Here is a 26,547-nt window from a genome sequence, read left to right as displayed (position 1 = left end):
AATGTTCTATACCTTTGTGTTTGCTGCTGTTCTAGAAGGAGAGAGAGGGCATTAGTGTTATCCAGAGAAACAGAATCAATAAAATAGATTAGGTAGGTAGATAAGAATAAGGTAGGTAAATAAGAAGGGAATTTACTGTGGGAGTTGGGTCAGGTGGACGCCAGGAAGTCTGTCAATATGGCAACTGCAAAGTGAAAAACGGTGAAAGCTGATGATGCAATTCAGTCTGACTTTAAAGGCCCGAGACCCAAGGGAGCTGATGGTGTAACTCTCAGTTCAAAGACGAAAGCTTAAGATCCTGAAGTGGCTACAGGTGTAAGTCCCAGGTTCTGAAGGTCAGAGACCCTGGAGCTCCAGGGTCCAAGGGCAGAAGAGATGGATGTCCCGGTTCAAGCAAAGAAAGAATAAATTTGCCCTTTCTCTGCCTTTGTCTTCCATCTGGGCCCTCAATGGATTGAGTAAGGCCAGTCCACAAAGCTGAGTGTGGATCTTCTTTCTTCGTTCACTGCTGATTCAAATGTTAATCTCGTCCAGAAACACCCTCACCATCACACCCTCAAATAAGGTTTTACCAGCCATCTGGGCACCTCTTCATCCAGTGAAGTGGATGCATAAATCCACCATCACAAAGAGCTCATGGATTCTGGCTTCAGACAAGGGCAGTAGGGCAAAGTGACTAAGATTCTGGGACGACAGCAGGTTCAAATCTTGCTTCCATCACTCGGTGGCTGTGGGGACTTGGGCAAATTTCTTCAAAGCCCTGGGCTTCATTTTCCATATCACTGAAGCAGGGTCAATGATGTCACCTACTTCCAAGGACCGATGGACTGATTGAAGTCAAACTCTGAAAATGGTATCTGGTACCAGTCACCATGCCTGCTGCATCTTGTCTTGGATTATCATGCCTTGACTTATGTCTTAATTTGGCTTCTCCCATGGCAGAACGTGAGATGGGGATTTGAGTGCAGATAGTTTATTTGGAAATTGATCCCAAGAAGCAGAGGTGAAAGGGCAAGGGTAATGAGATAGTGAAGGAAAACAACTGTACGAGGTGGTCCCTAGAAGATTTTTCTAGAAGCTCTATGGGCTTGATTTGGTCACGATCTCTTGAGAGTTAAACACGGTGCTTCCTGGAATCATCCCTGAAGGATCCATTTTAAGGCATCCCCTCCCCGTGAGGCCTGCCCCAGGGCTCTTAACTCTTTCCAGTGGTGAGCAGCAGGCTCAGTGTAGACAAAAACCTGTGGTGTAGACAAAGGCCCCTGTAAGATGCACAAAGATACACAGGGCTGGCTTGAGGTGGGTTGAGGTCCAAGGAGGCAAAGCTGAGCTCACTCTGACCTGTCTACTCCAGCTGGGGCTGAAGTCAGAGGGGTGTATCTGGCATGTGTGCAAGCCACCACAGAGACCTCTGAGATCCTAAACCAGTGGGTAGGTTTTCAGCTGTGCAGGATCAGAGGATCCATTTAAGTCTTATTAGCTGATGTGGGAGATCTGACTATGGGGCACTGGTTTATTCTAACCAGTGCTATGTCATGTGCTTTTTGGTACCAGAAATTCCTTTTGCTTAAAGGAAGACATACCTGGCCAGGCATGCAGATAAAACACTCTCTTCTTAAAGACAGATCTATACAATATTCTACATTGCAGGCAGCCAAGATATCTGCAGTTAATATGGAACAGAGATAATTACTTAGGGACATTGCAGTTACAGTTGCTATAGTAATTATCCTTGGCATTAGCAGCCACTGTGGTGGTAATTGAGACGAGGTTGCACCCTTAATGCTATCTACTGATGTGCACCGAGCTCATGGTGTGACCCAAGGACTGTGCTTTGTACTTGGGCATTTGTTCTACTTATAGCCCAAGGCAGCCCTGGGAGGTATCTGGAGTTGTATTCTCCATTTCATGACTGAAATAAAAATGACCAATGGATGACCAGGGAGATGAGCCAACTTTCTAGAAACCTGACATCAAGTAGCAGACAGAGGCTTTTCAGAGAAACAGCAGGCATCACTTAACTGGATGGTCTTTTAGCAAAAACAAGCCCCATAGAGACTTTAGAATTCGTGCAGCTTCCCTGGGTCTTTTTTTTTTCCCCCAAGAGGTAAAAGCAAACAGAGTGTCTGGTTCTGACTCAGGAAGTCAAGCGCTACGCAAGGGCAGCAGAACTTGGTATCTCTATATCTCAAGGAGTTTCTGCTTTCCTCCCTGTTAGCTTCATCCTCGGCACCACCCGCCACCTCTGCTACGTGATTCCCAGCATGGCCAAAGCAGTCCTGGTCTCACTTTCCACCAGCAAATGGTCTCACACTAACAACAGTGAAGTCTGCAAGGCTGACGCATCTGACCGGCTTGAGACCAGCTTGTTTCTAACAGAGTGAAGCTTGTGGTCAGTCCAGGGGCAGGTGGCAGCTCTGTCTGTTTTATCTCATCCAACCCAGACATCTGGGTACATATTTTCCATCCTCCCTCTCTTGAGGTCTTGAATTTCTACTTCTTAGCCCATTTGCATCTACAGCAGTGGTTCTCAGCCATGAGCAATTATTGCCAGGGGACATTTGGCAATGTCTGGAGACATTTTTGGCTATCACTTTGGGAAGGGCCGTTGCTACGACACTTATCTCCTGGCTTCCCTCGTTGTCAAGTGGCAACAGCTTTCTTTACCCAAATGGAACATCTAGAGATGAAGCCTTCTTTGATTCGAGGTGAAACTTGGGCTGAGTACTACTGTCAGTAGTAGGTGCCAGAGGTGCTGTTCAATTTCCCACAATGCCCTGACGGGCACAGAGACTTAACCTGCTTCCAAAGGTCAAGGCTGAAGAGACTGAGAAACCATCCTGATCAATGCCTTAAAATGGTTGTTTTTAAAGTCATCCTACCCTTGGCATTGAGAAACTTGCACTTTGCTCTCAGCCTTTAGATTTTCTGACTTTTTCTAAAGCGATTGACAGTTTTAATTGCTGCCTCTTGGAAATCCTCCATCTTGTTGCAGGATATGATTGGCATTCCTACCACCCTGGGGTTCCTGCTCTTCTTGGGGCTTTATACTCCTGGTTTCTTACCCTTGTCATCCTTTATTGAATTGTCCCAAATTCAAATTCTGGGCTTGGTAGTTTTTGTAAGGAAATCAAGAAATCTTGCACATAAGTGGGTACAGAGAGTCCTCTAGCAAACAAGGAAACTGCGGCCTGACTCCTAGCACCCCAGGCTTGCCAGCTTCTCTGAGGTTTCCAAGCAAGGCACACATCTAGGTCCTATGTGACATCTTCCCATGTGTGAGGTGGGCAACTTGTTGAACATTTTTTTAAAGCTACGTGTTGATATGAATATACACTTACTGGTTTACAGCCACCTCGGACTTAAATATTAGTGTTTTCCATTTTGTTTTTTTAAGATAAATCCTCTTATGCTTTATGTGCATAAGCAGACAAATCTATTCGGTTCTTGGAGTTGATTGACATTGATGTGCCAGTGACTGCATATTATTCTGGGTCTTCATATCTAGTCAAGATGAATGCATGCAGCTTGTCAAAAGCAGAGCACCCTCTTCATCATTGAAGCATAGCGTCTGCAGGATGACCGTAATGGTGTAATGGTCACAGGGAAAGGTCAACATGGTCTATTCACGCTGTCAGCACAGCATTTGGGAAGTCTAACATGCTCTTGTATCTGTAGCTAGGAGAATTGGAAAAATAAGGAATCTCTCCTCCTTTTGAATATATTTCACTTGCAAAGGAGTAAACAAACACACAAAGCTCTCTTCTTTCCACCCTGTTGATTTTTTTTCTTCTTTCCCATGTCTAAATCAGATCCTAAAACTATTTTTCTTCCTTACTGTACATGTAGAAATAAGAACGTTAGATTTGAACAACGTGAGTATTTTAAAAAGCAATGCGGATTGGCACATCATCGGTGAACAAAGCTGGGAAGTCCTTTCATATGCAACTCTGAAAACAATACTGTTTTGGGAGTCCACCTGGTCCCCGACTTGGGTTTACAAAATAAACCAACCCCCGACTCTTGCTCGAATTCTTGGAATCTTGATTTCCCCCGTGTGCGGGAACTTAGAACTTCCTCTTTGCAGGTTTTCTTTGACCAATTGTTTTTACCTTCCACATTTGTTTTTCGATTAAGATTTTTTTTTTTACCTTCAAAATTTTCCTGCGGTTTTGGTCTAAAATGATTTTTTTCAACCTTGTGGTTCTGATAACAACTTCCTTCAGAATTTATACTAATCATGTGAAACTGGTTCATAACCCATATGGCGTCTGGAAACAGTTATTTTTAAATGACTTTATGCTGAAGTGTAGTCATATTTTTGTAGAAGGGCTGCGATCTGTTTTTAATTTACGGCAGTTTGAAGCCATATTGATTTTTTTTTTCTGCTGATATTTCAAATTTCCCTTGATGGCAAAGCCAGTAAGTTGATTAACCTCTTGGCTTCCCTCCCTGTCAAGTGGCAATAGCTTCATTTACCTGGTTGGAACGTCTACAGATCACATGTTCTTTAATTTTAGATAAGACTTGAACTGAGGGTTGTAGACAGTTATAGATTATTTTTATAATTCCATGCTAGAAGTTTTGGTAGTTGAGGACTAGTGAAAATTTTAGCTTTATCGTGCCAGCTGGGTGGTCTTGGGCATGTTTCTTAACTTTTGCCGGGGAGGCTCGGTTTCCTCATCTACAAAATATTAATGATATTCTCCCAACCCTCGAGTGTTCTTGGGAGAACTAAATGAGATTAAGCAGCTTGGCACCCTGCCCAGCCCATCATGGTTAAGAGCCTCATAAACATGAGGAAGTACCATCACCACCACAGCTCCTTGTAGTAACAGTGGTAATAGTAATCACAGGAGTCACCTACATCACTTTTCTCTATAGCAGGTTTTAAAATGCTTTTCCAGTTCAGGTTTTTTTTCCAGAATCCTGTTTCCCGGTGCTTTCTGTCCTTTTCATTATTCTATTTTTAAACTTCTCTTCCACATCACAGGGCCCTGGGTGCGTGCTAGAGATGTAATTGACTTTTTAAAGGGTATGATCCTTGCCCTTCTGGAAAGTGTAGCCTCCCACCTGGTCGGGGTGGGTGTTCTGTTAGAGAATCATGGAGATGAACAATTGCAACTGTCCTACTGGCTTCAAAGGAAAGGTGCCTGGTGCTAAGGAGGAGTGATTCATGGAGAGAGGAGGCGACTCTGAAAGAAACGGTGATTCAGCTGCGAGGTGGTGGAAAGACATCCTAATCAGGCAGAAAGGAGACCTCACAAGTGCCTTAAGGTGGAGACAATGGCTTGTGCAGATGCTCTGAAAGGAGGAAGAAATGGCCGGCCCTGAGCCAGCAGGATGCAGCCACACTGAGTGGGCAGTTGAGGAGCAGGGCCTTTGGGGCCACATTCCTGGGCCGTACTAGACTTTCAGAGAACTTTGGCCTCCCCACAGACATTCCCTAATCACATTTACTAAGTGCTGGTTGATTCAGAAGGAAGACTTAAACGCGTGTCGAATCTCCCCAGAGGGAAATCTTCCCGGCGAGTGTTTCTCGCTTCTGGGGCTCACTCTGCCCTTCTTCGGATGAACTCAGACCAGAAATGAGTGTTGTGAAGCCCCGCTGATAGGGGAGAGCATCCATATGCTCAGGAATCACAGGTAGATGCATTTCATACCTGTTTGATTTTCTCCATGTTGAGGGCCCAGGCAGACACGGTGGTGGCAGTGTGGGAGTGTCGGGTATGTGCTGACGGTGGTGCTGTCTGATAGATTTGCTTACCTGCCTTGGAGTGAGGACTGCTGGGTGGGTTCACCTGTGGATCTCACACAGGCACAGGCTAAAGGACCATTCCAGACCTGATGAGTCAATGATGGTCAAAAGCAGACAAGAAGAAATCGGGATGCTTGTGGGTGTCTGTGGGTATGTACACGTTCTGTCTTACCCTTGGCTGATAAAATGTCCTAGGCTTTCTTTATTAAATGATATCAACTGAAGATGATAGATTTGGATTTGTAATGACTCTTCTTTAGGAAGAATGAAGATGGCGATTCTATGTTAATTATGTCAGTTACAATTTTTATTTTCAGATCCCAGAATTCCAAAAATTCAAGAATTTCCTGATTTTATTTTTATAGTAGGGCAGGAACTGTTTTGAGAATTTTCCTTGAAAAATCACATCTTGAGAGGGAATGTTAGTTATTTCATTGTTATTCGTCAACTCCGTTTAAAATTGCCTTAGCTAACTCTCTGATAGGTCAGGTCCCTGTTCCTTTTTTGCTTATGAAAGTATGTCTAAATTCTGATCAATTTCTTCTGACACAAATTTTTGACATCTAAGTTATATTTTCTCTCTCCCGAAACTTTCTTCTCCAGTAACACTAATGACTATCATTTTTCTTTGTGCCTAGGACTGGACAAATATCTAATCCTCACATCCGCCCCCAAATAAAGCTATTTTTAAAAAATCTTTAAGATGAGACTTCCGACACTCAGAAGTTAAATAGTCTCAAAATTATCACCTAGCTAGTATCCAGGATTTAAAAGCGGCTCTAACGCCTTACCTATCCTATGACCACCAGCCCTGCAGAAAAAAGCAATGAACAGTCTATAAACAATCCCACTTACAGTCATAGGCCCCTTTTGCCCAGTAAAAAATCCTTTGCCAGTAGAACCATTATCTCCCACTCTGGCCCCACTGAATGGCTGCTGAGGATGTATTTTAATGTGCGGTGATATCAAGCTGAATGGATTCCGCTGGACACATCTTTCTAATGAAGTTGATGGTCTTGAAAAACAAACAAAATCATTATCAATCATGTGAAGCCCTGTCAACTTGAGTCAAACAGCTTGGCAGCGATAATCCCTCCAGGCCACGTGATGCTCCCTAGTCAGCTGAAAATGGTGTAAACCAGAGCTCCGTGAATCCTCCCTGGGGCGGGGTGGGGGGGGGGATGATCCCTGTGCTCAGCCTGCCTTTGCCAGGGGTATTTGAAAAAGGATTGGAACTGGAGCAAGAGTCACGTTAGAGCCCTCTAGGTTATCATAGCCCAGCCTGGGGAGGGGTTTTGGTTGTCTGGGGGTTTAGTCTGTTGGACGGCTGTAACAGAACACCGTAGCCTGGGTCACTTCCAAACCACAGACCTGCATCCCGGTTCTGGAGATTGGAAGTCAGAGGTCAGGGTCTGGCATGATCAGGTTCAGGAGAAGACCCTCTTCTGGGTTGCAGACCCTTCTTCTTGTGGTGTCCTCACCTGGCAAAAGGGCCAATGTGGCTTCTGGGGCCTCTTTTATCGAGACATGAATCCCTCCATCTACCTTTATGACCTAATGGCCTCCCAGAAGGTCTTCCCTCCTAAGACCACCCCCTCCATTTTAATCCTATGAATTTTGAGGGGACGCTGTGAATGTTCAGACCAGAGCAGCTACCTTATACAGTAGCAGAGGGTTCGGAACACGGTCCATCCGCCTGTTTATAATCTCAGTCCAAGCAGCCTGGGTCCCCAGAGCGCCACCCTGCCTGGCTCCCCATTTCGGGGGAGCACATACCTGCAGGAAGCCTGTTGTGCTGAGGCCTTGCCCTTTGTAGGAGATAATGGTTCTACATGCCCCACCATGCGGTGGAGACGGCACAGGACTGGGGACACACTCAACGGGGCCGCACGTGGGTTGTAGGCCATGTGTGGCCACTCTGTGACCTCAAAAGAGTCACAGCCTGCCCTGTGACATCCATTTTCACCTCTTTGGTGACCAGATGGTCACTGAGAGCCCTGGTGGTTTTCAGCTGCTTTAAAGACTGTCCCTAAAATGTGACTGACTTTGGGGAAACTGGGACCCCTTTGCTGTTACCCACAGGTTCTGGGTCTTTTTCGTCCTTTAAGAACTACACTTTTTAGATCTTGGAGAGGTTGTCTGAAAGTTCTCTCTTGCAGGCCACTCATCCAGACAGCATATAATAGGATCTGATAGTTGAGTTTGTGCCTTCTGATTTAATGCCTGATTCAATTGAATAAGAAATGAAATGCATTCTCATCGAACCAGAGGGGTGTGATTTTAGTACTTGGTGCTTTCGCAGGAGGCTCTGCCACCTAGGATGTACATTCCGCCAGGATGGAGGTGCTCATTCACTCAACCCATAGTCACGGCGCCCACTGCAGGCCAGGACCTGGGGATGCAGCGGCAAACATCTGTGCTGCAGTGGGAAGGACAGACTGTAAATGCAGGCATGTACGTAAGGTGTTTCACTGGGCACAGTGTTACGGAGGAAAGTTCAGCAGCGGCCAGGCAGGAGAGGTGGGATTTCCCACTGGGAGCTCGGGAAAGTTCTCACTGAGAAAGCCACAAGCACAGGAGGAAAGGAGACAGAGAGCCACGTGTGGAAAGTGTTCCGGGCGGAAGGAGCAGACCTGATGAAGTCCCGCACCGGGGATCCCATGTGGCATGTTTCAGGACCAGGCCAGGTAGCTTGTGCAGATTCAGTGAGGGCTGAGCTCTAGGAGATGCAGGCAAAGGAGGAGGGTGTGTTCAGATCAGTCCTGAAATTCAGGATGTCCCAAGTGCACTGTGGGGAGAGCTCTCAGTTTTGCTCAGAGTTCTGAACAGAGGAGGGAGTGACATCACGTGACCTGACTCCTGACTGCCTCCTTTCTGGTAACATTGCCCGTTATGCTTGGCATGGAGTAAGTGGTCAACAATTTGATTAAATGATTCTTATCATTTTCCTCCATTTCCTGTACAATGACTGGGCATCTTTAATCTGGGACGGTCTGTCTGGTACTGGAGTTCCTGTGAATGTAAGTAGTCAATGAAATGTATGGTTATTTAGCTCACAGCAGCATGAGTTACATTTCCCTAAGGGCACCTCTATCCAGTTTTCCAAACCACCTTATTCCTGAGACATGGAAGTGTCCCTTGGTGAGGCTCTGGAGGCTCAAAGGGAAGCACGGGTTGATCTGACATGAACTGGGTCTCCTTGCCTGTCCTTTGTGGGAAGAAAACAATACGTTTGCCTTCTGTTCTTTGGTTTCTGCAGGAAACCAAGTACAGTTGTAGGTTTTGTTGTTGTTCTCAGATCTTATGATCTCATTATTTCTACGGCCAACAGACCAATTGGTTCCTTAAGCTCTTTGCAGCTCTTTGCAGTTATAAAAGGGAGATTGATCAAATCTTATGCAGCCACCTTCTTCCCTCTCCCTGTCAGGAGTGCATAAGCATTTACTAATGATTGACATCCTAGGTCCCCCCTTGTTAGCCGCAGGCCTGTTTTGGTGTCGTATGAGACTGAGAAAGCACAAGGACTTGGTGTCTCACTCTTCCATGGTATTTGCATGGTGCATGCAACTCATGCTTAGGGCAAGTGGGTGGTTTCTGGAAGTGGTTTGATGTCCTTTAGATTAAAAAGGAAAACAAAACATACACATGTGGGGTCACTGGACAGACTGATAGAGAAGTTGATGGCAGGATGGTGACGTGGCTTATGGCAGCATCACCAGCGTATTTGGTGGTAGTGTGATTCAGCACTGTTCACACGTGGCTGCTGAGCACTTGAAATGTGGCTGGTGTGAATGAGACACTGGATTTCAATTTTAATTTATTTTAATGACTTCAATAGCCCCAGTGGTTAGTGGCTGCTCAACTGGAAAGTCCAGGCTGTAGACTTGATGGGCTAAGGAACCTCTGCAGGGAACCAACCAGCAGGCGAGGGGACTCTTCACTGGTGATAAAGAGGAGACCAAAGGTACCCGGTTGCCTACAGAAAAGATCCGAGCACCCTCCTTAAATTGTCTCCTCTGCTTCTTCCTTGTCAGTCTAATCTCCTCTGCCATCCTGAGTTGGTTTTCGTTGCTATTATCTCTTTCAGAAGCCCAAGCCATAGATTTTGACATGTTTTCTAGCCCCGATGCTCCTCCTCCTTCCAATTTATCCTCCCCCTTGCAGCCATGGGCGCCCTCCCTCTTTAAATCTCCCATGAGCAGACATCTTTCTCAGGCTAAAGCTCAAAGTCCTTAACTTTGGTGAACCTAGTGGCTTTTGTCTGTTTTATTCCAAGCTACAGAATCCTGCCTTTTTGCATGTCACCTCGATGTAAATTTTTGATAATCATGTTAATTTTATTTCGAAGCATGTGTGTGTTCACATGGTGTTTTTAAGGCTCAGGGTTTCTAGAAACCCTGCCGCATTCCACTCCCAGTAGCGTGCGCATGCCCAGGCACATAGCCATGCTATGCTTGAGGAATCCAGTAGCCTCAGGCACTGAGCCCCTCTCTCCCCTCACCTGTGCTCCCTCACCCGGAGCTCCTTCCCAGCCCCCTCCTCGTTCACCTGGCTAGCCCTGGCCTCACAAAGGGCTGAGCTTAGATGTCCCCTCTCATAAGAAACCTTTCCAGAAATTGGTTAGTGCCTTGTCATTGGCCTCCCAGACTATTGGGTGGTGGGGGTCAGGAGAAGGGGTTTGTCTTGTGGGGTCTGCTTAGCTGTGGGTTTTCCTGGCCAGAACCCCAGCACCCTGAGGACAGTGAACAGCCCTGCTTCATTCCTTGATCCAGGGCCTGGGTCAGCACTTAGCCCATTATAAGTGCTCAATATTTGCTGAATCAATTAATCTGACAATCACACACTGTGGTGAAAGAAGTTTTCCAGACTATTCTTCCCTGCCAAAGGGAAAAAGAAAAACGGTAGCTAACAAAATAAATCCAAATCCCTCTCTAGGCTGGCACTTACATACCTTTTGTGGAACCCCATAATACAAAGGTCCAGCTACTCTCCTCTTTATTTGCTGTTGAACTTGTAGCTCCGATTCTCTGTCTAGTGATCCCCCTCATTTGATTGGCTGATGCCAGTTTCATTAGAAGCTGCTGTCTGGCCTCAAAAGCACCATTTGGACATTATTCATCCAATTAACGGACACTCAGAATCCGCTGTGCATCCGATGCTTCTCTTGGTCCTGGGGTATTAAGCTGGACTAGAATTTGCACGATTCCCTCCTCTCTGCAACCCCGAGTGCTGGAAGACCACCGTGTTTTCAGCCAGGGAAGCAGCAAATACAAAAGGCCACCCAGGCACTCGCTGTGTAGCAGGCAGTGTTCTACGTACGTCCTGGTGGCTGAAGCTCAGAGCAAGCCGATAAGGTTCACTCACCCTCAGTCATGTTGGGGAAACTGAGGCACACAGCATCATCAGTGCACCCAAGCTCACAAGACTTATATGCAGCGGAGACAAGGTTTGAACCCAGGCCCTGGTTCCAGCCTGTGCAATTTGAAATTCTGACTTGGGATTATTTTTGGTTAGATGATCAGGGAAGAATTTTCTGAGTAGAGAAATCCAACCTTGTAGAGAGTATGGGGTTTATGGTGTTCCTACTAGAGAAAGTCAGAAACAGGTTTAGCAAGTTTAAAGAAGGGCAGAAAGACCTGCCTGCCTGCCTGGAAAGTAGGAAAGGATGGGGGCGGGTCGAATGGTGAGAGATGATGCCCGAGAGAATACAAGGGCAGTCTCCATATTTCTCATCCAAGGGGTGTAGATGTGTCTGTAGCACATAAATGAGAGCAGCAGTCATCAGTTAAATAAACAAACTACTGGAGAAAAAAAGGCCCAGTTTTACCCACAGCCTTGGTTGTTGATGGACAAATGTAAGACATTGGCTGTCATCTCAGTTTACGGGTTATCTTAGCTATGGTTGGAGAATCAAATAAAACTCTCTTTTTTTTTTTGGCAGGAGTTAAAGAACTCAACATCCTGCTGTTGATTTTCTTAATGTGATCACAGTAAGCCACTGATACGCAGCCTATGATTGCTTCTTTAAAGAAAGACGTGATAGCAGAAGCAATTCTCTTTAAAATATGTTCCATTAGGCCCGGGTTCGATCCTCAGCACCACATACAAAACAAAGATGTTGTGTCCGCCGATAACTAAAAAATAAATATTAAAAAATTCTCTCTCTCTCTCTCTCTCACTCTCTCTTTAAAAAAAAATATATGTTCCATTAAAATACCAGAATGGGATACGAAGTAAAGGGACAGTGTACGAGGCATGAGCTTGCAGAGTTATAGCAGAACCGCCTCGGTGTGAAAAACGTTCTTTATAGTGTGCATTTTGTGATTGCTTCCAAAACCTGTTTTCATTGGTAATCCGGAAGACTAGACATGCTTGCTTTGTTTTAATCCACTTTATTCCATGATGACGGCGACCTGGGCCATCTTGCATTCTGAAAAGCATAGACTGGTCCCTGATAGCCTGCTAGATAACTATTGGGCAGGAGATGGACATGAGCCAGAGTTTGTCAAGAAAGCCACTCTCGTCTTCCTGCCACACTGTGCTCCTCCCAGGAAGAGACCTTGCATGACAGCGGAGTGAGCCAGGGACCTCAAGGAAAGCATGAGGCAAACTTGGAAATCCCTGCACACTCTCGGTTATGTATGTGTTAGCGAGTTAACAGCATATGCATAGGTCTGACATCCTCTCTTATTTATGTCTCTCTGAAGCTGGATCTGGATGGAAGGTATTAGTCTAATTTAAAGCACACAGCCTTTTGCTATTTTTTGCCCCCAGGCTCCCTCCTTCCTATCCAGCATCTGTTTGAAACGGCCATTTGGATGCAACAGAAGGCAAGCATAGTTCACAGGACAGAAATGTTTACCCTCTTGCAGGCTTCTGTAGTTTGTTTCTGCAGGAAGGCACCAAGAATCTGCGAACTCACAGACTTCACAAGGTTAAATAAACTGGGCTTTTATTCCAACCTTCTAAGAAAGCTGTGTTTATCTTTCTGCCTCATGTTTACAGTGATCATTCATTCATTTCTCAGTGCACAGTCTTTACCAAGCCTTATACAAATGTGTATGTGCATATGTACATACGTATGTATGCATACCTATTATGCACACAGCTGAACAGTACTAAGAGTAAAATTTTATGTTATCCTCACTTTACAAAGGAGGAAACTAAGGCCACCGGTCTAAAGTGCAATTAATTAATTTAATTTAATTCAGAATTTGAATCTAGGTCTAGACTCAAAATCCCAATTCTTTTTCTTTCATTCTTAGACCTCTTTTATATATATTTCAAGGTATGTTTTCCTTAATAATTGAATTTGCATGTGACATATGTATGAAGTGAGCTTAGTGTCAGGTGATCAGGCAGATACGAAAGAAAGAAAGAAAAAGAAATGCCTTAGCTACCAAGACATGTCTTGTACCAAGAAGCGCATCTGATGTAGGGTTGAACTAGGGCCAAGGTCACAGAGTACAATGTCTACAGGCACCCCACTGGTAATACAAGGGACCTGGTAGAAGTGGGGACGTTGAACTTGAAAGCTAATGTCGTAGCCTTACTCGGTAGCCACTCCTTAGCTGCTGCCAAGTACCTGTGCATACAAAACAGAACTTCTAGCTCCTCTTGGGAATTGAATGAAATAACAATAGTGTGCTCAAATTCCTACATGGAACAAAGTGTTAACACAGAGAGGAATAAGAAAAATCTACAAAGAGCCAGGTTGGGCCTGTGGGTATAAATATGCAGTGTCTGTTCTGGAAGTTTGGTTTCCAACTCCTAGAAACCAGATTCTAAAAGTCTGGACCTGGGTACAGCATTTGGATCTTTAAGCCTGGTGTCCACCCAGGTTGAAGTCTGGCCCTTGGGACCTTAGCTGGGCTCCAATGGGACATAGCATCATCAAACGCTTTTATTGCTAAGTGTTTTTCAGCCTCTGTAGTCTTGTACAGAAATTGTATTTTTGCCTCACAGTAAGTTACCTGAATATCTTCCCAGATGCAAATAGGGTAGAATTTCAGATGTAGAAGGCCTTTTAAATCAAGTCCAGTCTCTCCATTAAGTGGACAAGAAAACTTGATGCTAGATAACCAAGTTCTGCTTCTGATCAGTTTCGAGACTTGGGACAATTCCTTGTTCTCCCTGGATCTCATTTCCTTACTCTATAAAATCAAGGGAATGGACCACACAATTGCTAACATCCCATAATCCGGTGATTATTTTCCTTGGTTGTACCTTAAGGCAGGGGGCAAGGGGGTGGGGCAGGAGAAGATAAATAACTGAGGGAAATTGGGACCAGCCGTTTCCAACATGGTAGTCATCTCTGGTTCTTCCACACCACCCCTGGGAGATCTTGGGATGTCCTGTCCATCATCCAGCCCCTCCAGGCAGCTGCCCAATAGGTGGATACCATGTAGTTACTTCATCGTATCTCTAACAGCTGGTCATTGGCATGGCTTCCAGCGCCAGCTGTCTGTTTAACAAATGAACGCCATCAGTTCCAAGAGGGGCAGGGCCGGGCCTGGTGGAGAGCTTGACATAACCCATCACCACCCCAGAAACAAGTAGAAACATATGTCCTCCTGATGGCACATCAGCAGGCAGCAGGCTGGGGAATGAGGAGCATCGTCTACCCCAAAGACGATTTGCTCCACGTCTTGCCAATGCACCAGGCGCTGTTCATGTGGTTTCAGCCGAGAGACAGGACACGTGTCCTCTTTTCCTTCTTGGAAAGTCGCTATTTTCAGCCAGTATGTATTGAAAATCAACTGCATAAATCCCTGCCTATCCAGACCTTAGTAACAAAATGAACTTGAGTGGTATTCAAATAGCAAGGGACACCAATAATTGACAGGCTTTGATTGTCAGGCTGCAAGGAGTTGGTTTATAGAGTAAGGGAAACTAATCTTGTATCAAAATATTTACCTGAATTGCTGTGATATTGAGAGTTTAGACTGCAGTATGTGACTCTGCGAAGTGGTAATGTTTAAGTTTTTAAAAAGAAACCCAAAGCCCAGGCGGCATAATAAAACTCGGTAAGCTGCATTTCAGGTGATGTGTGCTCACTATGGGAATTTCTATCATCTAGATTTTTGTCATATTTCATGGTAACGCCAGGCAGAATGTGTGTTAGGTTGGTACTCTCGGAGGCAGCAGATCTCTACAATGTGAGAGTTTGCACAAATTGCACAGAACCTTCAGCCATTCCTCACTGTATACGAGTTCAAATAGATCCTCCGGGGCGGTTCACTCCCATAGGATGTTGACTTTGTAATATTCCTTCCTAAATTCAGTGTGAATGCTCATGCAGTGCCATCTGAGTCCCAAGGGCACAAAGTCAAACACAACACTGTCTCTGCTTCACCAGGGATTTACATTTCAGGGAGTGAGGGGGAAACTAGAGAAGTCACAGCCTCTTTGGTAAGTGCTGTGTTAAAGTGCAGGATGGCGCAGAGGCTCATGGGAGGGCTCCGTAAATCAGAATGATGAATTGGGAAAGGAATATATCTGATTAGTCATGTTGGTCTCTCACAGTAGAAGTGTTTCTTTCATCAATGTCATGCTTATTTTTATGACCCCCTTAGCACCAATCATGTGGCTTTGTTTGTGAAATGGATTTATTTGCAAAGCACCTACCATGTGCCAGACACTTGGCATGCAAAGAATGAGCAAGATAGGCACAAGTCCCAGACTTCGTGGAAAGTAACAGAAGCAGTGAACAGTAAACACAGTGACAAAGAGTAACAGGATGGACCATCAAGTACTGATAAGGGCTGTTACAGAAAGATCAAGCTGACCGAGATGGAAAATGACAAGATCTGCTTTGTTTCAATAGGGTGGTTTGAAGAGGTTGCCTTTAGGAATTAAAAAAAAAAAAAAAAATGAAGTGAGTTTTCTAGGGGAAGAGCAGGCACAGGAAACAGCCAACAGAGACTGAGATCTGAGATGGGAGCTGAGGTTTCCTGTTTATGGCCGGCAATGGACCCAGTGCAGCTGGAGTTCAGTTTTTAGAAAAAGGATAAGAGAGGCAGAGATGTTAGAGAGGTTAGTGGGGGGCTGGGTTTGGAATGGACTGGACTGGACCCGAGGGAGGCTTGTAATTCTTATTTTCTTGGCTGAGGATTCATCCTGTTGTAATAGAGCATGAGGGAGACCTGTTCAATGTGATGGTCTGTGAAAGTAACTGTGGTTTATAAAACAGCTATGGATGAGAGAGGGCAGACTGTCAGCAGGGGACAAGCTCAGAGGTAGAAGCCCTGGAGATCCACTGGACATGGACATCTCAACATTCTCAGCCACGTGATGCCGCAGTCTGTAGGATGCTTCTTGCAACAACGAGGAATTAGAGGTGGGGAGCACAAATGTGGGTCCTGAATTTCTTACTGAAAAACACCACTTGGATGGCAACGTGGTAGGACCACCTCCTCCCATTCACCCAACCCCCTCCATGTGAAGACCGACTGCAAGACACAGGTCCAAATCCTGGAGTGCTCTAGGGAGGAAGGCTGCCTGCATGGTCTCATGCAAAGTGCATGGTAATAGGGAGCATCTTAGTCACTCACAATTAACCAATGGCCCTTGTGGCAGCCGTGTATTTCCCAAATGATCTCCTTCAGCCTCCCTTGAATGGTCAGGCTCCTGAGAAAAATCCAGAGCCGAGGATGATGTGTCAGTCAGCTCTTTCCTTCACCTTCCCTAGCTGAAAATATCTTCATGATCCAGCTACTTGTAAAGGTCATGCAGCGTTGGGATCTGTCCTTCTTGCCGATGGGTGGGGCATATTTGGGTTGCTGTAGACCTGGGAAGGCATGGTTTCTCTTCCTTATTATTCTGTATGTATCTTTCTCCCAAAGGTGTGTGGACACACAGGACCTGGCGTGGCTGTGGGAAGGCACAGTGGTCCAGCCACGCCCATTGTATTTAGAATACATGAGTAGGGGGAAATGAGAGCATCGCAGGGGGGAATGTGAACTAGGTGAGGAGTGGAAAGAAAGGCCCTGCTCCAGAGAGCAGTTCATCCAGGTAGCTCCGGATCCACAGAGGGACTTTCTCAATGTCACCATTGATCGCAGGGCTGGGCATTCCTTTATTTCATACTTTCCAGTATGAAGATGGAGATGGGAGGCCATGAGGCTGACCCTCTGACTTGACACTGCTTGATCCCAGGCTTCATTTCTGAGAAAGTGGATTTGTGTCTCTAAATCGCTCTGATCCATGCCATGTGCCATCCCAGAAGTGGTTTGTTCTGAAAGAGTCAAACTTTAAAAGTCTGTTATTTGAACTTCCCCTTCCCCTGCCTGAAGTCACAATCTTCTGAATTTTAATAGGACACATGTAGCCAGATAGCCCTGAAATATGGAGGAGTTCATGAAAGATAAAAGGCGTCCATTGACTGGAAGAGTTGTGAGAGTCAGGTGAGCATTTGCAGAAGAGATGCTCCATGCCCTGTCTGGTGCCTGAGCAACACTGCAATAAGGGAAGGTAGGGAGAAGGAGAGAAGGACTCTCCAACATCTAATCATCATGTATTAATTAATAAGTGTTGAAACATAGGTTGTGGTTGCTTATAAAATCTATATGCATTTGTTAGCGTTTATGGATTTTTTTTTAAAAAATACTAAGATTCATACAATAGGTTATTGTAAATATATCAACCATTTTCATATAATAGCTTAAAAAACAGAGTCCATTCTGAAGAATGGAGCCAGGCATGTCTTGAACAGAATCTGGGTACATATAACTTCCAGTGTTGAGCTGTGCACCACTGTATTCTTGTCTTATGGGATTTGGGCCGTTGAAGTCACTAAGTTTTTATTTCAATGGAAATAATTATTAATCAGCTAAACAAATGGATTCCATGAATATGTTGTTAACATCTTTTGAGAGCTGGTAGAATGATGTGATCTCTACCGGTCCTGGTGATTATAGTGTAAGTGCTTTGAAGAAAGGGACTGAATCTATTCATCTTTGTGTCAGGAGCATAAGCCATTGCTTGTGGTCAAAGCCATGTCAATTTTGGAGCTAGATTAGGTTGGTGTAAGTGAAAGAAAAAGATAATTCATTTTGAACATCCAGGTGAGGGTAGAGTTTGGTGAAGATTTCTGAAGCAGGATTTGGGAACCTTTCTTCCCAGTTTGTCATTATCAGTGGAGACTCAGAAAGCCACAGAGACTTTCCCTGCCTTGCTGAGGTTCAGAGTCCCCTGGACAAATCAATCTTGTGCAAAGATACACCCCTATGGCTGCAGGCTGAGGACCCAGGGGGCATCTGTGGAAGGACCTTGGTGTGCCCCGGTGCTTGCTGCAAGGGAGGGCCGTTACCTGCCTCATCTAAACAGATGGCCAGCATGTGACCTGAGAGCTCTGCTCCAGGATCCTGATCCATCCTGCCACATTCTCCAGAAAGTGCCCTCAGAAAGACTTCCCGTGCACGTGTGCAGGCCATTCACAAACCCCCCTTTCCCCTCGACGCTGGTCAAACTGAAAAGAGACCTGTGGCCTTTTTTCAGAGGAGAGGGAAGGGAAGAGGTTAGAGCTTCAGAATGCAGGAAGGCTGGATTAAAGCATCTGAACCCACTAAATTAGGGATGTAAAGCCAATGGGCCCGAGAGGGACATAGAAGAGGAGCAGCCTGGTGATTTCCTTCCCCGTCATCTTTGCCAGCTCCACCCAAACACACCAAGGCCCAGAATCCCCGGATTCAGCCGCTCTCCAAGGTAGAGACATTCAGGATTTTGTCTCTGTCTAAATATCTTTGGTCCTAGCTGTGAGATGTTCATTAGTGTGTTTCGGTTCTTCAAACTTGGTTCAGTCCTCTCATTTCCTTTTTCAATAAACTGGAATAATATTCATGCTTTTGTTTTATTATTCAGTTGGGCCAGAATTTGGGGTCCAATTGAAGAGGAAAATCCTAATATAAACACAGTTAGAAAAAGGCTTGGCTTCTCGGCTTTGTTCCCTCAAATAATAATGATAAGAATAATAAATATGCACAGAGTGTTATCCCTGGGCCAGGCACTGCCTTTAAATATTAACACGTTTAATCCTCTAAAAACCCTGCAGAGGAAGGGCTCCCATTATTCCCATTTCACAGGCCAGGGCCCTGACTCTCCGGGAGGTTTGGAACTTCCCCAGGAGATCAGGGAAAAACAAAAGAAGCACTTGAGCATGGCAGAATTGTGGACACTCGGTGGCTCTTATCAGCCTCATGCTGCTCTGTCACCAGACTGTGAACAGCTGTGGAATATCAACAGCACTGACGAAGGGTGGATGGACAGGATTTTGCAGGGACATGGGTGGCTGTACAAATCTGGAAAATGTAAATCCCCACCTATCGAATACTTGGTATCATGAATCCTACAGTGGTGATGTTGATAATCAAGAATGGGTGGCAGGTGCCAGGTTTCTTTTAAAATCTCTCTATATTTTTTTCATCTAAAAGCACAAGGTATTTTTCCCTTTGATAGTAACAGGGGATCTGGAACATATGCTTTTTTGAAATGCATGTCTGTGTTTGGAGATCTATTCCAATTGTCTATTAAACCATCTCTGTGTGTAGATGCCAATGACCAAAAAAAAAAAAAAAAATCCATTTAGGATTCCTAGAGCTCTGTGCTTCAGAGAGAGCTGAGGATGTTATCAGTGTCATTTTGCACGATTCCTCTCTCTGCCTTGTTCTCTGTGGCCCAACAAATTCTGCCTGTTCTCCCCTGGGACTTGGTAAACAGTTTCTGACTTATCAAATCCCTAATGTTCTATTTAAAGCCACTATAAAACTTTTTTTTTTTTCTTTTTTGGTACTGGGGATTGAAGCCAGGGTCTCTTTACCACTAAGCCTCATCCCCAACCCATTTTATTTTTTATTTAGAAATAGGGTCTTGCTAAATTGCTTAGAACCTCACTAAGTTGCTAAAGCTGTTTTTGAACTTGCGATCCTCCGGCCACAGCCCCAGCAAAGCTTAAATTTTGCTTCTCAAGACCTTCATTTCTATATTGAACATTTCCCTTAACTCTTTGTCTTCTTCTCATTCCATTTTATCTCAGTAATTTTTGTGGTTAGTGGAAGGAACCCTAAACTATCCTCTTGCCTTTCATTTTTCTCAAGTAAAGACTTCCTGGCCTTCATTTTTAGACTTTTATTTCCCCCGACTCCTTTCTCCAATCTGGACCACAGCTTTCTGTTGTTTTGTGTTGATGACACTTTCTTTTTTACTTTTCTTTTTTGGAGGGGTAACAGGGATTGAACCTAGGGGCACTTAACCACTGATCCACATCCCCAACCCTTTTTAAGTTTTATTTTGAGACACAGTTTTGCTAAGTTGCTGAGGCTGGGCTGGCTTTGAACTTGCAATCCTCCCGCCTCAGCCTCCTGAATCAGGTGAACACCACTGCTCACCCAGCCAACCTGTCCCTGATTCTCAATGAAGATCATCCTCCTATAATCAGTTATTTGTTCTTTGGTGCTATTGTTTGAATAAAATAATATATTTTTTGAAAGAATGTGGTAAACTTGAGTAAAATAACACTATTTTTAAAGGTTTTTGTGGTTAGGTTAAAAATTAAAAAAAAAATTAATTATTGGTGATCACAAATCTACTTCTTTCCCAATATTTTTCCAGCAAGCCTATGAGGGGCTGAATCTGTCAATTTATACTTGATTAAAAATAAAATAGAATAATGATAGTGCCCACTGGGCTCTTTTTATTATCGCATCAAGATACTTCTTTAAGGTTGACGTCATTTCATTGGGAGTTCTGATTCAGTTGCAGTGAGCATCATTAGTCTACAAAGTCTTAATTCTTTGAATTTTTTTTTTTTTTTTTTTGGTGGACATAAGGCCTGGGATGCAAGCTCCTTGGATGTGGCTCCCTCTTCCAGGAGCGTGTAACTGCGTGATTCTCATTCCTCTTTAAGGCTGTTCACAATGAACCTTTTCAAGTGAATTGTGCTTCCATCCCACCACTGAATTTATCAGGTATTCCTGGAATCTGTGTTCTCCGTCTGCCTATTAATTCTAAAGCCTTTAATGGAATTGAAATATGACCTACAGGGAGGGCATCTTAAAGGAAAACTGGGGGAGATTTCATGAAGTGTGATTTATACCTGATGTGAGTTCCTTGAGAATTATTCTTTGCTCTTTTGGGTTTTTTTTTCTTGAAATCTAAAATAGGAAATGTCTGCTCACCAAATGTACTTTCTCACCTTTTAAGGTAGAAAATGGTAAAATATCTGAATAGAATATGGACCATGGTCAGTAGGCACTTTGTTTTAAAGCCCAGAAGCTAAACCATGGGGCAGTTTTTCTATCCATAATCTTGGAAAAGATGGAACACTCTGAACTCTGTACATCCCAGGTTTTCAGTTTTGGAAACACTGCAATGAAATTGACTCAGGTGCATTAAAACAGGTCCGGGACCATAACCTAGAGCTTCTGTATCTTTTATTATCTTTCATAATGAAAATAAGTGAAACACAGATTGTCCTATAAATAGGATGTGGGGACCATATGATATCTTTTACATCAATAAGCCATCTTGGAGGTAGGACATTGGGCATTGTGTTATCTGGGACGTGGGACCAAGGGGGCTAATGTGGAGAGTCACTGTGAACCTGTCCTTCTGCGGACTCCAGTGAACCACCCAGCTCTGCCCTTGGCTCCTTCTGTGGAGGGAAAGGAGAGCTGGGAACGTTTCCTTCACCACCAGCAGCTGCCAGCACCTGTTTTGCAGTGGACATGGGGCCTCTCCTGTCCACCCCTCGGGGGAAGCCTGAGTGACCTCACGCTCCATGCCTGCCTTCTCTGCAGGCAGCGAGGTCTCTGCTTTCTTCCTGCTCTCGTGAGCTTTTCTGCTGCTCAGTTCTGAGCTGTTCTTCTCTGAGTTTCGTGAAGACTGCCCCTGCCTCAATGAAAATGCACATCAGAAAAGCACTCTACAATGTCCGACCCTATCCTTCATTTCCCCGCTTCCTACCCCTTCTGTTACTGTTCCTCTCAGAATCCTGAGCTCTGTCTTCATGCTATAGACAAAGAGACATTTTATTTTCCTATATTTACTAGTCTAATCTTTGTTTCCCTCATTGAATGGGAGGCCAGGAGGGGACCAAGGATCTGTCTCCTTCACCACAGTCTGGCTCCTTTGGGAATCACTGGGCTTATATCCGAATGTTTTAAGATGTGTTCATTTGCTTAGATTCCAACAGTTTCCATCAAACCAGAAAATTTGAATATTTTTCTTCTTTATTATGTCGCACTGTACCATTGTTGTTTCATTATAAAGAATTATTGCAGATCTGTGTCCTGGTCATGCTGCAGTGTGTGGATCAGTGTATTTGTCCCAATATAGGAGGATTTTTTAAAAAATTTGTTTTCTCAATATAGAAGTTTTTCACTACTTATTTGTGTAATGTACAGTTTTCATGAAACAGAGAACATTGAAAGCTTCCAAACCGGTTAGTCCAGTCAAGACTCTTAAGTGGCTTAAGCCTTTGATATTAGTTGAACCAAGTAAGGAAGTTAGTGAGGCTGCGGGGCTTTCAAGGATAATTTACTTTTTTTTTTTCTTTAACTAATCACTTTGTCCTGGGGGACTGTAAATGATGTCTTTTGTCTGCATGCTGTTTGAAAGGAGGTGAAGGCTTGTCTTGGATAAGAAGAGGGCCTAGCTCAAGGAATGGGAAGCCCACGGTCCATCTGTATGTACTTCCTGTGGGGATTTCCTCCCAGGTACCTAGGAGGTTTAAACAAGTCTTTCTGAGTTCCCACGTCTTGTGACCTCGAACCTCTTTCCCTTCTCATGTTGGCAGGCTGTCAGTATCCCTCCACTCTGGTAAATGTCTATAAAATAAGAATCAAATACATACCGGCTGCTAATTAGTGGTGTGCACCAGGGTGACCCCAGCAGCCCCTGGTAGCAAGTGCACGTTCACGTCACATGTCAGGCAGGGACAGTGTTGTGTTTTGTTTGTTTCCTTCACTGGAGGGAGACATGAAGCCACCAAACTATGGCCTAGGAGGATGTTTTGGAAGCAGGAGGGAGTCTCTTTGATGGGGTTATGGGTGCAGCTTCTTTGAGGAGATGGCATTAAAGCTGGGCATCAAAATGAGCACAAGAAAGCCCACTGGAGAACAAGATGGCAGGTGAAAGAGGAATGTGCACCAGCAGCATCGGAGTGAAAGGACTTAGTAGGGTCACAGAGTGAAAGCAACATCCTATTTGCAATAGCATGAAGAAGAGGGAAGCCAATGGATGAAGTTGGCAGGGTTTGCAGGGGGCAGATTGTGCAGATATTTGAGGCCCAGGATAAGAGATAATATCAGGGTGCCTGGGATGAGTTTCCTTACCTTGGATGAGAACTTGGCTGATATGGAGAGGACAGGTGCAGTTCCGAATACTAGATAGTGTCCAAATGAGCAATGACAGCTTCTGCTGCCTGGGCCAGATGTGGAAGGGCGTGCTCCTCAAATATAGTCCTAGAGATAGGATAGACAGGATTACTGGGATTGTGTGATTTTTACTTTTTCTTTTCTTTTTTTTTAATATGCCTATTAGTTCTCCTCTCTCATAATCTCCCAGAGGATGTGGATGCGAGCTGTTTTATTTTTTTAGTAGGTACCTATTTCTTTTAAAGGCCTATGCCTAGAATAAGACCAAGACTTGGGAGTTCAGTGACCACTTGGTGAATGAAACCATCTGTTTTTGTGTCTGGGGTCTAGATACAATGTCAGTGCCCCAGTCCATAAAGAAGGTGGCAGGAAAATCAGGACCCAACCACACAGTGTGTTTTGTTTGTTTCCTTCCCTGGAGAGAGACATGAGGAATAAGAAATTGAGTCCAACCTTAGGGCCAAATTAAAGCCTGAGGATAGCACCTCTGCAGCCAGTCACCCACCTGCCCTGCCCCCAGATTGGGTTGGGTGACAACCCTGTGTTCCCAGAGAGACCTGTCCTTGTCACCTTACCCCACTTAATCGTCTGCATCATACTTATGGATCCATGTGCCTGTGTCTTTCTGGGTTAGCCACCCACTTTGTGATTCTCCTGCACAGGTGTGTGCCTAGCACATACCTGCATGCCAGGTACCTTCTTGGTGCCCGATGAATATGCATTGAGTCAGTCACTTACCCTCCTCCTCATCAGTCATCCAAATTGCTACAGTCTAGAGCACATAAAGGACTTTGGTACAGGTGATTTTCTCTGTGTGTGTGAGGTGCAGGGATAACTTTCCACATTTTGTACATGAAGGAGGTAAGGTCCAGCCCATTGGTTCATAATATTGTGATACTCACCTGGACGGTTCAAAACCAGAAACCACCGAGGTTATCAGTCACATTAAAAAGTGATTCTGAGGTCAAAGATACAGGATTTTGCCTGAGGGAGAGAGTATATGTGTGTTCTTGAGATACCCGGAGGATGCAAAGTTCAGCAAAGTTCAGCAAAGTTGAAAAGTCTCTGGCCTGTTATCAGTGCTTCCCAATCTTTAATGGGCCAGTGATCTGGGTCAGAAGCAGATTATGATTCCACAGGTCTGGGTGAGTGAGACCCAAGAATTTTGCATTCCTAATGAGCTCCAGGTGAGGCCAAAGCTGCTGGTCCACAGACCACAGTTTTCACAGGAGGGCCTGGGTACCAGAGAACTCTGATATCCAGAGAAGGGAGTGTAGCTCATGCTCAAAGGCAAAGGTGCACTGTGGCAGCAGAATCAGGTACACATGCTGTGCCTCGAACTTGGAAGGGGAAACTCCTCCGGTGGGCTCACCAGGGTCCCCTCCTTATTGATTTAACAAGTGTCTCTCTTTGCAATAGTGTAGCTCATTAGACCCCTGCTTGCAAATAACCACTCACTCCTTCCTTGGCCATCCTTGCTGGTTCTTTTAACTAGCACTTGTGAAATCAAGATTGAATATCTTGGTTTTACTCTCCATACTATGAACTCCGTTCAAGGAAGCCAGGCATTTGTACATTCAGCCCTCTGCCAGGTGAGTACCAGTGTCTGCCCGGCAGGGGCAAGCAGTACTGCCTGTTGCTCAGCCCCTTAGGCACACAAACCAAGTTGCCTAGTTGGGAATATAGCTCTGCAGTAGTGTGCTATATTCTACATACATAAGTGCTTGGATTTGATACCTGGGCGCCACCCCCTCTACTCTAAAAATGTTGACCGTGGTAAGGAGTTCTGGCTCAGGAGATAGAGTGCCAACACTACCTTTTCCTACCTGCTAGCTTATCCTCAGTTTGCAACTCTGTAAAATGGGAAGAATGATAGCAACATGTGACGGTGCAGATAAAATTGAGATGGTAGATGTCCAACAATTTGCCCAGCTCCTGTCCACGGGAAGTAGTCAGCACATATTTGCTGGAAATCCATCCAGAGAAAAAAGGAGATGCATGGAATCGTGAATGTGCTCTTTGTGTTTGGCTTTTTAGTCAGGTCTAATAAGGACACGAAAAAATGAATTCCTCATCTCACCGTTACCTCAGCTGCTGGCCCAGAAACACAACTACAGCTCCCCCGCGGGCCACCGTCCTCATGTACTGTACAAAAGGACAGCAGAGGAGAAGGTGCAGCGGTACCGGACCTCCCCTGGCCACTCCCCAAGTCACACTCCCCCTGCGTCCCAGAGTCCAGAGACTGAGTACCACCATCGAAGGTGGCAAAAGCAGCATTTTTGTGGACGACGCAAGAAATGTATGTAAGGAAACTTTTTCTCGCTCTGTTCTTAGTTGGGCCTCCACGGGGTTTCTTGTGTGCTGTTGGGTGACTCTGCAGGTTAAGATGGGGCTACGCTGAGCACCTACAACAATGTGGTCTCCGAGAAGGACCAGTACCATTTCTGCCTGGCAGAAGCTGGATGAAGTTCTTCTGGGTGAAGCTAGGAAAAACTTAGATTTATCTTCCTTCCTTCCTTCCTTCCTGGCTCCCTCCCTCCCTCCCTGTATCTCTTATTTCTCTTTTAGCATCTCTGAAATTTGGCCACGGTCTTATCTTGGTGATAATGATAAGAGAAAGCCAAGGCAAATGTCTAGGAGTGGTTGTCTGTTCTTTTGGGGGAACATAAGGAAGAGACTTGGCTCATGAAGAGGGACAGCAGCGAAGGACAGGACCCCTGAGCATGCTTTGTGACCCAGGCACCACCTTCTGCATATTCTAGACAAGCAGTACATTACGAGTCTCAAATGTCATTTTTAAATTTAACAGTTACGTTTTTTAAAGTTTCAAAAGTTCCGTTAATTTCAATGTCATTTTATTTAATTCAATATATCCAAAATATCATGTCAATAGGTAATTGTTATGAGAAATTGTTAATGAGGGATTTCGCCTTCTCTTTTCATATTAAGTTTTGCAAATCTGGTGTTTATTTTAACTTTGGGAACTCGATTTGAGTCGAAATGATAAATTTCTATCAGAAGTACTTCATCTGTGTTTAGATTTCAGAAGATTTAAGGTTGAAAAAGTCGATTTACATACTCTGACTATTCTAAAGATATACCTTTTTCAATAGCTGCATTGTAGATTGTACTTTCAAATGAAATGAAATGAAATAAGTGGATTCCCCTGTTGCACCAGCCACAGTTCAGTGACTCAGTAGCCACCGTGGTGAGCGGTTCCCTCAGTGGATAGCACAGGCAGATGAGGGCCCTTCTCAGGGAGAAGAAGAATTGGCATTAGTAGGAGTTTAATCAGGAGCACTAATAAAGTAGCGATTTTTCTCCATTTTTATTGATGTGAAACATCTGCTTGAGGAACATCCATTTAGCACCTGTCTATGAGGGTGGTGTCAATCACAGGGTGAGATAGTGATGATG

At 44.7% G+C, this 26,547-nt stretch overlaps 1 protein-coding gene across 3 annotated transcripts in view; it reads left to right on the top strand.

Moving 5' to 3' along the window:
• Positions 1 to 26,547, top strand: part of Adamts18 (ADAM metallopeptidase with thrombospondin type 1 motif 18) — a 133,334-nt gene that overhangs the window by 28,582 nt on the left and 78,205 nt on the right. For 2 of the 3 annotated variants that reach the window (XM_021721749.3, XM_040279536.2), the window contains one exon: positions 25,168 to 25,429. In XM_021721749.3, coding sequence (XP_021577424.1) covers positions 25,168 to 25,429 — 262 coding nt within the window. Of the gene's footprint in view, positions 1 to 25,167; positions 25,434 to 26,547 lie in introns of all 3 variants that reach the window. The other variant, XM_021721748.3, reaches the window with a different exon arrangement.

This window comes from Ictidomys tridecemlineatus, chromosome 15 (assembly GCF_052094955.1).
Source record: "Ictidomys tridecemlineatus isolate mIctTri1 chromosome 15, mIctTri1.hap1, whole genome shotgun sequence".
NCBI classification, from domain to species: Eukaryota; Metazoa; Chordata; class Mammalia; order Rodentia; family Sciuridae; genus Ictidomys; species Ictidomys tridecemlineatus.
The sequence above is the reverse complement of the archived record's forward strand: the minus strand, read 5'-3'. Positions and strand labels throughout refer to the sequence as shown.